Here is a 13,401-nt window from a genome sequence, read left to right as displayed (position 1 = left end):
AATAAATTTTATATTTAAATTTGAAATAATAATTAATAATACAAATGATAAAAAAATCTTTATATTAATTTAAAAATAGTATAAAATATGAGTTGAATGATAAAACAGGAAATGTAGCCCATTTTGGAAATTTGAATAGTTAGTATTTACATATAGTATAGTACATTTATGTACTGTAGTATAGTATATAGTACAATAGTTTATGAAAATATTGTTATAATTGTCCATTGTAGTGTGTAGCATAGTGCCTAATGCATAAATATTATCATACTAACTTTGCAATATTGTTCTGTCATTAATATAACATACTGAAATCATATATTATGAATTATTATTAATGTAAATTAAAATTCAATGTGTTTATTGTACATAAGTAATATATAACAAAATTACTGTATATTTGCATGTGGGTAACAAATTTCAGGATATATGTGGGATCTATGAAGAAATTACTGTACCAATACATGCATAATAATTATCATATAAAAACATTTATAAAAATTATATTTATTTATAAAATAATTTTAAATTTGTATTATTTTTAATTTCAGATATTACCGGATTTTGGTGGACTCTATCAGAAATGTGTGGAACCTTCAACAGCTGTCGCATTTTTGATTTTCGGAATTCTTCTTTGCCAATAAAAACACCAGTATGTTTTTAAATTTAACATAAAACATATTTTTAGTATATGATAAAATTATTAATTAGGATCTTTCAATCATTTCAAAGATTAAATAAAAACAAAATTTTGAGGCTGTGTATTATCTCACATGAGAAATGTATATATGGTTTGCATGCAGCACTAAAACCAACAATAAAAATGCCCATGGGTGATCACTTTGGCTCTGTATTAAGAGATAAAATGACCAAAATTGGAAATTTGGTGTTCAACATGTTGAAAGGTTTATAATAGTAAAATAAAAGATCTATATTTTATAAATGATTTATTTGTATATACAGTACATTTGTTTAGTTTTTATTTTTATGAACAAGAAGTTAAACTGATTATAATTTGTGCTGTTGAACCAAATTTATTTTAAAAAGACTAATGATTCAAAAATAAATAAAACTAAGTACTGTACATTAAAAATTGATTATCATTTTATATAGTTTACATTGAAATTTTGATTATCATTTATCTGTATTGACCATTTCATTTGTATCATCACTTTGTTATTTTCATTTTTTTTCATAATTTTATTATTATACTGTTTCACACAATTGTTAATACTGGTAAATTTAATTTCTTATTTAAAAGCAAACATTTTTGTCTGGCTCTTCTATGTAATATTACTGAGAAAAATTTTTAATTTTATAACTTCTAGAATAATTAAGATAATTTTCATGCTGGAATTTTGGAAATGCAGATTGACACCAAATTTCTGACACCCTTGGTTCCAAAACCTTGCCAGGTTAACCATTTTGCCAGATCAACCATGGTCACATATAATAATTTTTGCCATGAATCAGGCAATAGTTGCCATATTGCATGATTCATCTCAATTTGAAATTGGAATAATAGAATTTGAGATGTGAGAGATGACTTGGAAGTACAACAAATAGCATTTACATAGCAAGCACATTTTTTCACTTCATGCACAGCGAACGTAGAAAGCATGTTCAAATGTAGTTTGAATGTAGAAGTATCATTCAAACTCCAGGTCAAATTTCTCTCAAATTTAGCATTCAAACTCTGGAACATTTGAAGTTAGTCATTGAAAGTATGAGGTAACACTGTATTAAATAGAATGGAACTGGATAACAATTTCAATTTGATTATTTTCCTAAATTATTTATGAGGAATTATTAATACTTTATATTTATTGTACAAATCAAATTTTAAAAATTTACATGGATATCTGAAAGATATTTTGATCATTTGTTTTTGAATCTCTCTCTCAAATTGATAGATAGCTATTAGAAAATTTATTTCTGAAAAATGCTTTCTTGTTTGTAATATTCTGAAAGATATTTGAAAACTTATTTTAAATAACTTTCAGAATATTTTCAAAATATTCTATTGTACTTACTATTTTCATGTGATGATAAAAGTACAGGTATTCTTCGTGTAACATGGTAGATACATTCTGAAAACGTGCCATGTTATGTGAATCCATGCTATATGAAAAAAAGGACTAATGCAAAACATATGGTTATATTCCAAACATCAGAAAAAGTATACTGTTCTTTAAGAGTAATATGTTTAATAAATTAACTAACAAGCATAATTAAAAGTACTGTTAACATTAATTAATTTTAGTTAAACGAGGGTGTTTTCTTTTTATAAAGTATTGTCGCCATCTCATTTTTTTTGTTGATCTTGATCAGAAGTATCAGCAATATTTTTCATATTTTTTACTTTTATCATAAAAAATTTCTTATGGATGACAAAATAAAAATATGTTATTAACCGAAAATTTGTACTAGCAGGTCACGTTTGTTCAGTCGAGTATCGAGTGACTACTTCCTAAAATTTGTGTTCGAATGCTGAATTGTTTGAGTAACGAGATACTGCCATATTTTGTACATCATTTTACAAATGATTGCTTACCTACAGTTTAAAAAAAGTTTAATAGCACTTATCTAAAAATGCTTAAACAAACTTTACTAAATATGAAGAATAATCTATAAAAACAAAACACAATGGGTCTTAAAGGCTAAAATCTGAAAGCAACAACAATGACACTCGGTTGATAGGAAAACTAAGACAAGTAGGAAAACTGATTTCATTAAAGTAAACATGATGAAAAGCACAAAATAATTAGAAAATTTTAATATTTTAAAATTAATGAGCAAGTTTGAGATAACATGCATACTTACTTGAATTAGAAAAAATATAGAATAGTGAAGTTTACACTTAAAAATTGTGAAATTTTGTATGAAGAATTTCCAAAACTGGAAGTCATGTTGTATGGGGTCCCTAGTTTTCAAATTATGTAGAAATATCATGTTGTATGAGGGATACCTATATTTGACATACAATTATCATTAAATACTGTTAGGATGTTTTTAATCTAGCAGTTTATTTGTTCTTTGGCTCTGTTTTTGGAGCTGTTATTTAGTTATAAAATTAAAAAAAAATTAATTTTAATATAAAATAATAAAGCATTCATTTTATTTTTTTAAAATCTTTTCAGTTTTCTTTTTCATATAAATGCTACAAAATGTTGGATTTAGGTGGTTGTCATCATTATTCTTTAAAAGTGAAGTCCCTACCAAGTAATAAAGAATTTATGTATCAGATAAATGTTCCTAAAATAAACCAGCTAAAAAATGATAATGGTTAGTACTTTCTTTAGTCTAATAAATGCAATTTTTTAACATTTGTTTAAAATAAATTGGAAAGTTTTAAACAGTTTTTAATTGATGTTGCAATTAGCATTCTTGGAGAGCTAAATGTGTTTTGAAATTTGACATCAATACATACCTAAATACTATATATATGTACTGTACATGTGTATTCAGNAATTACGTAGTTCAGTCTTGAGAGTTATCACATAGTATTTTTGTAGTACTATGCACTTTGCAAATAAATTTCAAACAACTGTTGCACTTAGTAGCATATTTACCATCTTTTTTCCAGCACAAAATGACAACATACTCTTTTCAGGAGATTTCAGCTTGATCTAGCAATTTGTATAATATTATCATCTATTAGCAGTTCAAATGATTCTTTGGTAGTCATTTTGAATATTTGATGCAAGATTGAGATATCTTTGCAAAATAATTGTAAAAATAAAAAAAAAACATAAAAACACATTTCCACAAAAAACCAACATAACTGGTATCGTGGGGGCTGCGCGGCCCCCAGAAGGTACATAGCTCCATCCTTGTAAGTGCTACAGGGCTGAACATTTGGCACTCGCTAAGAGTCTCGTAAATTTTTAGAAAATCGTAAAAATATGACGCGTGGGGCCACGCGGCCCCCATGAAACCAGTTAAGGGTTAAAATAACGATATTTAAATAAATTAAACGAATGTAATTTAATTAGAATAAATGTAAAAAAGCTGATTGAAAAAGAAGGATTGCATGATAAACAGAAAGGGTGATTTAAAAAGCCATATGATAAATCGAAATCCTATGATATGTTACATGCCACTTTGGCCATGCATGCCCTAGGTTTGCCACCTCTGTTCTAGAGCATTGGTTCCCAATCTATGATCTGCACATTTCACATAAATAAAAATCAAAAATGCATTAGTCATTTATAGTCTTAGAGTGATGATATATTATGTTTGTGTATATATCTTACTGTAAATTCACTATAAATGTATTTTTTTCATATTATGTACTATGTCTAGTTAAAACTCAAGAATAACTAAATTGATGCTTATATGCTCAACATGCTAAATTATGATCCATGAAAAATTACAGTTCTGAGGTCCTAATACTTGATTAAGCTTTCATAACACTAACTCTGAAATCTATATAGTTTATTTTTTATTTACTCATTNATTTAGTTATAAAATTTAAAAAAATTAATTTTAATATAAAATAATAAAGCATTCATTTTATTTTTTTAAAATCTTTTCAGTTTTCTTTTTCATATAAATGCTACAAAATGTTGGATTTAGGTGGTTGTCATCATTATTCTTTAAAAGTGAAGTCCCTACCAAGTAATAAAGAATTTATGTATCAGATAAATGTTCCTAAAATAAACCAGCTAAAAAATGATAATGGTTAGTACTTTCTTTAGTCTAATAAATGCAATTTTTTTAACATTTGTTTAAAATAAATTGGAAAGTTTTAAACAGTTTTTAATTGATGTTGCAATTAGCATTCTTGGAGAGCTAAATGTGTTTTGAAATTTGACATCAATACATACCTAAATACTATATATATGTACTGTACATGTGTATTCAGAAAGGCGGCATCTTAATGTTTCATGTAAAAATACTTATCACATTTTTTCTTTTATATAGAATTCCTAAAGATGAACATTGCTCAATTGAAAGCACTTAATCTTTGTTTACTTACATTTATGGAAGTGCAATATATCTTAAATATGACTCAGGTTAATATAACGGAAAAATGTCTGCTTTATATATATATTTTGAATATTACAATATTATTTTTTATCTTCATGTGACAATCATTTATACTTTTGAAGATGACACTTAATTTTAATTACCATATTTGTGCTAGAGTACTATATCATGTGGACCAACATTATTCACTTTTTGAAGGCTTCTTGGTACAGCTAAATGTGGACTTCATATGACCAGTTTCAAATATAAACATCTGTAAACTTGATAGTTATATTAAAGCCAAATGATTGCCAGATTAGAACAGGCTATATTACTGCTACTATTAATAATTAAATGCTAAGTAATTTTGCCTAGAAGTTAGGTGCCATTTCTAAGCAAAATTTGGCAATCATTTGATTTTAATATAACTATCAGGCTTACAGATGTTTATATTTATATGTATACATTGTGCCAGGGTCAAGTGGTGTCTGGCTGAGTGCCATATAGTGAGAGTTTATAGGCCATGGATGATGAGTCATTTCCAGTCATTGCCATTAGTAACCAGTATGATTATATCTAAATTAATAGTTCTCGAAGTGAAGATCAGATGGCTGTCAGGAGGGATTATTGAATATGGTTACTGAGGAAATTTTGTGCAGTCACCAAGTCAGTTTGGTGCAATTCTTCAATCCAGGAGGTCAATTTTGTAACATTTTGCTTACTATTGTCAAAATATTCACCATTTTGGATAGTTTTCAATTTAATTTTATTTTACATGGATTACTCATTTCATTCATTTTTTTTTTTAATCTTGTAATATTGTAAATGCAGAAAAGCACAGGTATGATCATGAAAAAATGTTTTCTGAGAACCTCTGCACTAAACTATACAAAGGCACTAATAAAGCAAATAATTAGTATTCTAGAAGTCAGCCATATCTGGATTATCATCTTGGATCAAAATCAGTTTTTGGATTGGATGAAAATCAAATTTGGCTAAATAATATATAAGTATGAAGATTTATGTAGCAACTAATTAGACTAATTTTAACTAAAGAAGAAAAACAAGATTAATTGACACTTTTAATATCAGAAGTGTCACTTAATTAATTATCAAAATACTCCAAATTTATTGTGATTTATAAAAGATTATTTACAGTATGTCTAGTGTTAAATGCAAATATGAAATTAATTCAAATTTTTCCTTAATTTCAGAAATCCCTGCCTGATGCAATAGATAAAGAATTAAGCAACCAAAATTCATGAAATTTTCAGAATAACTTATTTGTATATATGAGATGAATTGTATAGTTTTCGATAGAAATCAGTCAAGTGGTTAAATAAAATATAATAAAGACTTAATTCTTAAGCCAATAGATGGCATTTTTATACATGTGCCGTGTTATTTAAGGTAAAAAAGCACGCTTGAATAGTTTGCTTTCATTCCTTTTACATGTGCTTCCATTTCGTCCACATTCTCTGAAAATTCTTATTAGTGAATTACTTTTGCAACATGTTCATTTTCTATTTTTTTGGGGGGGAAGAAAGAAATTATTTTTCTGTATTTTGGTTTCAGTGTTTATCTATCGCAATACTCTTTCAAAAAAGTTTATATCAAGGAATCAACTTGGTCTAAAGGTAAATTGTTTGATACTCTTTTATTTGTTTAATTATTCTGTTTTTGCTTTGTTTTTAAAAAATAAAGATGTCTAAAATGAAAAAATCTGCTAAGACAAGAGCCATTGAAGCAAAAAACAAACTGAAAAAAGTAAAATCAAGTAGTAGTGAAACTGATTTTGTGCTGAAATTTGAAAAGCAGGCATTGGAAAGGCCTACTAATTAAGGCCATAGTAAAATCAGTAAGCAAAAAAAAAAACTCTAGGAAATGATAGCATTCAATTACTGGTCCACCAGTGCTGCATTTATCAAAGTGAATGAGAAAATAATTCACAGTTTTCTAAGAATTCAAATTTGTTCTTTTAAAGAATTAGTTGGAGAGTAACGTCAGAACTTTCAGGTTGCATTAAGTACTATTCACTACGTGATTTTCTATGAATATCCTATGATCAGGTTGAGACTAATGTAAAAAATTCACAACAGATGCTGTGAAGCAAAGGAAAATGACCAGGCATTTACTTCTTTGGAGGTATCTAGCAGTCTTCTTTTGTGAAAGATATACCTCTCTTTGCAAACTCTAAAGACAAATTTTCTTCTTGAGGACAAACTTCTTTTAGTATACTGCAAAGAAATGTTTCAATTAACTACATCTATAAGGCAAGATACAAGCCAACAACTATTGAGAAATATATTCGTGTTGCAATTGGAAAACTGAAGCAACGAGAATGGGAGACAATATTGACAAGAAGGCAATTTTATCTCCAGATATAGAAAAATTTAATGATGTGGATTGCACAAGAAGACAATTTCCAATTTTGATCATATTCTCATTGACATAAACAAAACTCAAGGACTAACACCGGAAAAATTAGTAATTGATATAGGAGAAAAAGAAAATGTTGCAGAGTGTGAAAACTAAAAGATATGATGATAGATCCATATTTCAATATTAATAGAATAAATAAAATTGAAACTATGAAACAAGTACTATAAAGAGAACATTTTTTGAATAGTGTAATGTGTAATCAATAAATAAACAATTTTTTAAATTCATGTATTTAGACTCAAAATCTTGTTGTACTTTAACACATATGCTTGACTTAAATGCCTTGCATTCATCCAGTTTATAGTAACATCATTTACTTTACATGTGTATATTTAAAACTATAAATTATATTCATAGTCATTGCCATTAGTAACCAGTATGATTATATCTAAATTAATAGTTCTGGAAGTGAAGATCAGATGGCGGTCAGGAGGGATTATTGAATATGGTTACTGAGGAAATTTTGTGCAGTCACTAAGTCAGTTTGGTGCAATTCTTCAATCCAGGGGGTCAATTTTGTAACATTTTGCTTACTATTGTCAAAATATTCACCATTTTGGATAGTTTTCAATTGAATTTTATTTTACATAGATTACTCATTTCATTCATTTTTTTTTTTAATCTTGTAATATTGTAAATGCAGAAAAGCACAGGTATGATCATGAAAAAATGTTTTCTGAGAACCTCTGCACTAAACTATACAAAGGCACTAATAAAGCAAATAATTAGTATTCTAGAAGTCAGCCATATCTGGATTATCATCTTGGATCAAAATCAGTTTTTGGATTGGATGAAAATCAAATTTGGCTAAATAATATATAAGTATGAAGATTTATGTAGCAACTAATTAGACTAATTAATTGAACTAAAGAAGAAAAACAAGATTGATTGACATTTTTAATATCAGAAGTGTCACTTAATTAATTATCAAAATACTCCAAATTTATTCTGATTTATAAAAGATTATTTACCATATGTCTAGTGTTAAATGCAAATATGAAATTAATTCAAATTTTTCCTTAATTTCAGAAATCCCTGCCTGATGCAATAGATAAAGAATTAAGCAACCAAAATTCATGAAATTTTCAGAATAACTTATTTGTATATATGAGATGAATTGTATAGTTTTCGATAGAAATCAGTCAAGTGGTTAAATAAAATATAATAAAGACTTAATTCTTAAGCCAATAGATGGCATTTTTATACATGTGCCGTGTTATTTAAGGTAAAAAAGCACGCTTGAATAGTTTGCTTTCATTCCTTTTACATGTGCTTCCATTTCGTCCACATTCTCTGAAAATTCTTATTAGTGAATTACTTTTGCAACATGTTCATTTTCTATTTTTTTGGGGGGGAAGAAAGAAATTATTTTTCTGTATTTTGGTTTCAGTGTTTATCTATCGCAATACTCTTTCAAAAAAGTTTATATCAAGGAATCAACTTGGTCTAAAGGTAAATTGTTTGATACTCTTTTATTTGTTTAATTATTCTGTTTTTGCTTTGTTTTTAAAAAATAAAGATGTCTAAAATGAAAAAATCTGCTAAGACAAGAGCCATTGAAGCAAAAAACAAACTGAAAAAAGTAAAATCAAGTAGTAGTGAAACTGATTTTGTGCTGAAATTTGAAAAGCAGGCATTGGAAAGGCCTACTAATTAAGGCCATAGTAAAATCAGTAAGCAAAAAAAAAACTGAAATGATAGCATTCAAGTACTGGTCCACCAGTGCTGCATTTATCAAAGTGAATGAGAAAATAATTCACAGTTTTCTAAGAATTCAAATTTGTTCTTTTAAAGAATTAGTTGGAGAGTAACTTCAGAACTTTCAGGTTGCATTAAGTACTATTCACTACGTGATTTTCTATGAATATCCTATGATCAGGTTGAGACTAATGTAAAAAATTCACAACAGATGCTGTGAAGCAAAGGAAATGACCAGGCATTTACTTCTTAGAGGTATCTAGCAGTCGTCTTTTGTGAAAGATATACCTCTCTTTGCAAACTCTAAAGACAAATTTTCTTCTTGAGGACAAACTTCTTTTAGTATACTGCAAAGAAATGTTTCAATTAACTACATCTATAAGGCAAGATACAAGCCAACAACTATTGAGAAATATATTCGTGTTGCAATTGGAAAACTGAAGCAACGAGAATGGGAGACAATATTGACAAGAAGGCAATTTTATCTCCAGATATAGAAAAATTTAATGATGTGGATTGCACAAGAAGACAATTTCCAATTTTGATCATATTCTCATTGACATAAACAAAACTCAAGGACTAACACCGGAAAAATTAGTAATTGATATAGGAGAAAAAGAAAATGTTGCAGAGTGTGAAAACTAAAAGATATGATGATAGATCCATATTTCAATATTAATAGAATAAATAAAATTGAAACTATGAAACAAGTACTATAAAGAGAACATTTTTTGAATAGTGTAATGTGTAATCAATAAATAAACAATTTTTTTAATTAATGTATTTAGACTCAAAATCTTGTTGTACTTTAACACATATGCTTGACTTAAATGCCTTGCATTCATCCAGTTTATAGTAACATCATTTACTTTACATGTGTATATTTAAAACTATAAATTATATTCATTTAAAAATTTTTAATAGATTATTTAATATTTTATTGTATCACTTTTTAAAATTTTTATATGAAAAGATTCTTATATAAAAATTTGAAAGATACTGTATTCCAATAAAGCATTAAAAAGTTTAAATTTTGAAGTAGCGTTAAATTAAAATGGAAAATATTTCTATGCCTATTTATGTTTTTTACAATAACAATTATTAATTTAATATTTATTTATTAATTTATTTTCAGATTACTTGCAGAATACAGTAAATCCTTGCAAAATAAATACTACTACTATAATGATAAATTTAGGAAGTCTCAATGAAAATGTTGTCAGGATTAAAATTCAAAAAGCAGCAGAAGTTTGGAACGTGTCTCAGTATGAAGTGTGTTTAATATCTAAATCCGAAAATCAGGACAATGTTATCAAAAATGAAATATTAATAGCAGAGAATTCAAAAAGCAGAAGCAATAAAATGATTTTTAAAGAATTCCCAAATGTGAATAAAGGAAGTTATTATGTAACAGTAATGCCAATTTTGCCAAATAAATTTCAGAAATGTAATAAAAGTTCTTCCCAAATATTTCACATACATAAATCCATAAGTAAGTAAATGCAATTAATATATAAAATATATAGCATATAAGTACATTATTTCTAGAATCTATTTGGTAATTATCTAAATGTTATATTTTTATTAAAACTGAAGACGTGATTATAAAAAACAATCCAATTATTACTATAACTTCTTCCATGATTCTTAAATTTGATAGAAATCATTTCTTTCAGAAATAATATGATGATAACATTATGTGGCTTTCCACATAGTGTTAGTATTTTTTCAAAGCATAACTTTATGTGATCAATACTTCATTACAGTTATGTAGCATTTCTTTTTGTAAATGCTTATAATTTTCATCTGTATATTAATTAATTATGCAATGTGTCTGTATGTTGTAAATTTATTTTTTTGTTTATATATTGCTATGTTTGCAGAAAAATATTTTATGGAATATAAAATATTAAGTACAGGGTGTTCTTTTTAAACTGATGGTACTGAGAGACATCTGTAGAGCAATCTAACAGCCGGACTGTAACTCTCCCAAATTTGGCGACTAAGGACGACATGGGAAAGAGATTCCGGGAAGGAAAAAGTAGTAGCCAAATTCACCAGTAGGGATGGATTTGGTGCTGTTGTAGCGAAACAGCTAAGAATTTGCATAAAACCCAGCTGCAATTAACAAACACACGAATTAATAATCAGACAGAGGTTTCAGTGCAATAACGAAAGTTTAATTAATCAGAAAATAACCTTCTCCCTCCTTCAATGTGACCACTGTCCTGCTGGACAACACGTTGCATCCTGAACATTGTGTTCTCTATGGTCAAACATAACATGTCCACAGAAATGTTCATCACAGTTCGAGAAATGTTGTCCTTCAAGGTCATCAAGTTTGGGACACCACCAAGATAGACCTTGGACTTTAAGTATACCTATAGGAAAAAGTCACATGGGGTTAGATCCAGGGAGCGAGGCAACCATGCAAGTGAAAAAAGCAACTGATGACCCTTTCTTCAGTGAAGTGCTGGCACAACACATTCCACACCATGAGACCAATATGTGGTGGTGTTCCATCCTGCATAAAGATTGTCTCATCCAGGTATTGTCATTTCTGAAGTTGTGGAATGACAAAACTAGTCAGCATATTGCAATACCTTTCCTTAGTAACAGTTCTGTTCAAGTGATGTTCTCAAAAAAGAATGGTCCAATGATGAAATCTGCTCTAAATCACCAAACAGTGAGTTTTGGTGAATGCAATGGGATTTACACAACCTCCTTGGGTGTTCTGAAGACCAAATGCGACAATTTTGAGTGTTCACATCCCCATTTAGGTAAAAATGGGCCTCATCTCCCCAGAGAATTATCCATGCATCGTCCATCCTCACAACATCACTAACTGTCTGTGCAGACAGCGGTTTCCACTCTCTACCAGGCCAAACTGCTAAGGATCCTGTCTCTTCAAATTTTTTTATCAAGTTTTTCAATGCATTAATTGATAGAGGACCTCTGTGCAGGTTTTTATGGGTTCTAAACTCATGAAGAGCGTCCAGTGCACTCGATTGGTTAAGATAATAAAGTTTCACAAGCAACACATGCTGAGGTAACGGAAGATGCATGTTGAACTCTGCTGACGTTCAGAATGCACTTCGGACTTTTGTCCTTATCTTTTAAGCCAAATTAGGTAGCACTGCTGTCGACCATGTCATTGTGAATTTGGATTTTGAGGTGTTACCAGTGCGTTATGCAAATTCTTAGCTGTTTCACTACAACAGTGTCAAGTCCATCCCTACCGGCAAATTTGGGTACTACTTTTTTTCTTTGCAGAATCTCTTTCCCATGTCATCCTTAGTCACTCTTCCAAATTTGACGACAGTCTGGCTGTTAGATTGCTCGAGAGGGCGCTAAACTGAGCTGAGTGAATGGATGCAGAAATTTTTGCTCTGTTTTCAAATTGAGTTCTTTGTTGAAATTCTTATTTTTGTTCACAGTGTTATATATTTTTGAAAATGGTTTATCGCAAGGATTAAGAATTTATCAAGTTTAAAAAAATTGGACCATTCTTCTCGAAGTTATCCGTTTTTGGAAATTGTGAATTATCAGATCCGATTTTCAGAACATTGAAACCGATTAATCGGAAATTAACAAGGATACTTATTCGCACCTATTACGTGAGTACACTTTCTAAATTTCGGGATTTTTGGCCCAATATTTAAGGAGATATTGCATACTTCCGGTATATTTTCATCGGGTTGTCACAGGCATCCGGCTGGTTATTTCTAAAAAAAATGTTTGATCATCTCTTAGAAGATATGAAATGTCAATTATCCTGCAAATTTCACACTCTTACATTCATAGTTTTTAAAATATTATAATTCTAGTAATTTTGAACTTTTCAACATTCATTCTTCACTGATCATCTCTATAGTAACCTCTTTGTTTTCGAAGCTTCTGGAACTTTCAACGGAAGTGACGTTTTTCTCGTTTTATAATAATAATTTACTGGCAATATTATATATTTTTGGACTCCTCTAAAGAAGAGGAAGACGTTGAGCACGCTTTCAGAACAATAGATTTATTTTGATTATATTGATGTCTGTAATGATTGGAATGGAATCAGAATTAAAAATTTCTCATGATAATGCCAATGACATTATTGAGGAATTTAAAAAATATTCTCTGGACAATCCAAATGCTAAGCTGGGAGTTGCGTGTCATTCCTCATACATATTGACACAATTCAATCGGGTAATCCAATTGGCGGAAACCTTCATAAAGAAAAATAGTTTAACAGAGTACTTTGATCAAAAATTTTCTGTACTTACTACTAGAGAAGATTTGAAA

The 13,401-nt window shown here is 28.7% G+C and overlaps 1 protein-coding gene across 1 annotated transcript in view; it reads left to right on the top strand.

Annotated features, from left to right (window-relative positions):
- LOC111641783 overlaps positions 1–10,626 on the top strand; it is a 35,296-nt gene extending 24,670 nt beyond the window's left edge. The window contains exons 4-6 of the mRNA XM_023388000.1: positions 552–652; positions 3,141–3,285; positions 10,247–10,626. Coding sequence (XP_023243768.1) covers positions 552–652; positions 3,141–3,285; positions 10,247–10,611 — 611 coding nt within the window. The 3' untranslated portion in view covers positions 10,612–10,626. The remainder of the gene's footprint in view (positions 1–551; positions 653–3,140; positions 3,286–10,246) is intronic.
- The last annotated feature ends 2,775 nt before the right edge of the window (positions 10,627–13,401 follow it).

The sequence above is a fragment of the Centruroides sculpturatus genome, unplaced genomic scaffold, assembly GCF_000671375.1.
Source record: "Centruroides sculpturatus isolate CEXI.00-Female unplaced genomic scaffold, Cexi_2.0 scaffold1567, whole genome shotgun sequence".
Lineage (NCBI taxonomy): Eukaryota > Metazoa > Arthropoda > Arachnida > Scorpiones > Buthidae > Centruroides > Centruroides sculpturatus.
Note: the sequence above shows the minus strand (reverse complement) of the source record. Positions and strands in the feature narration are given on the sequence as shown.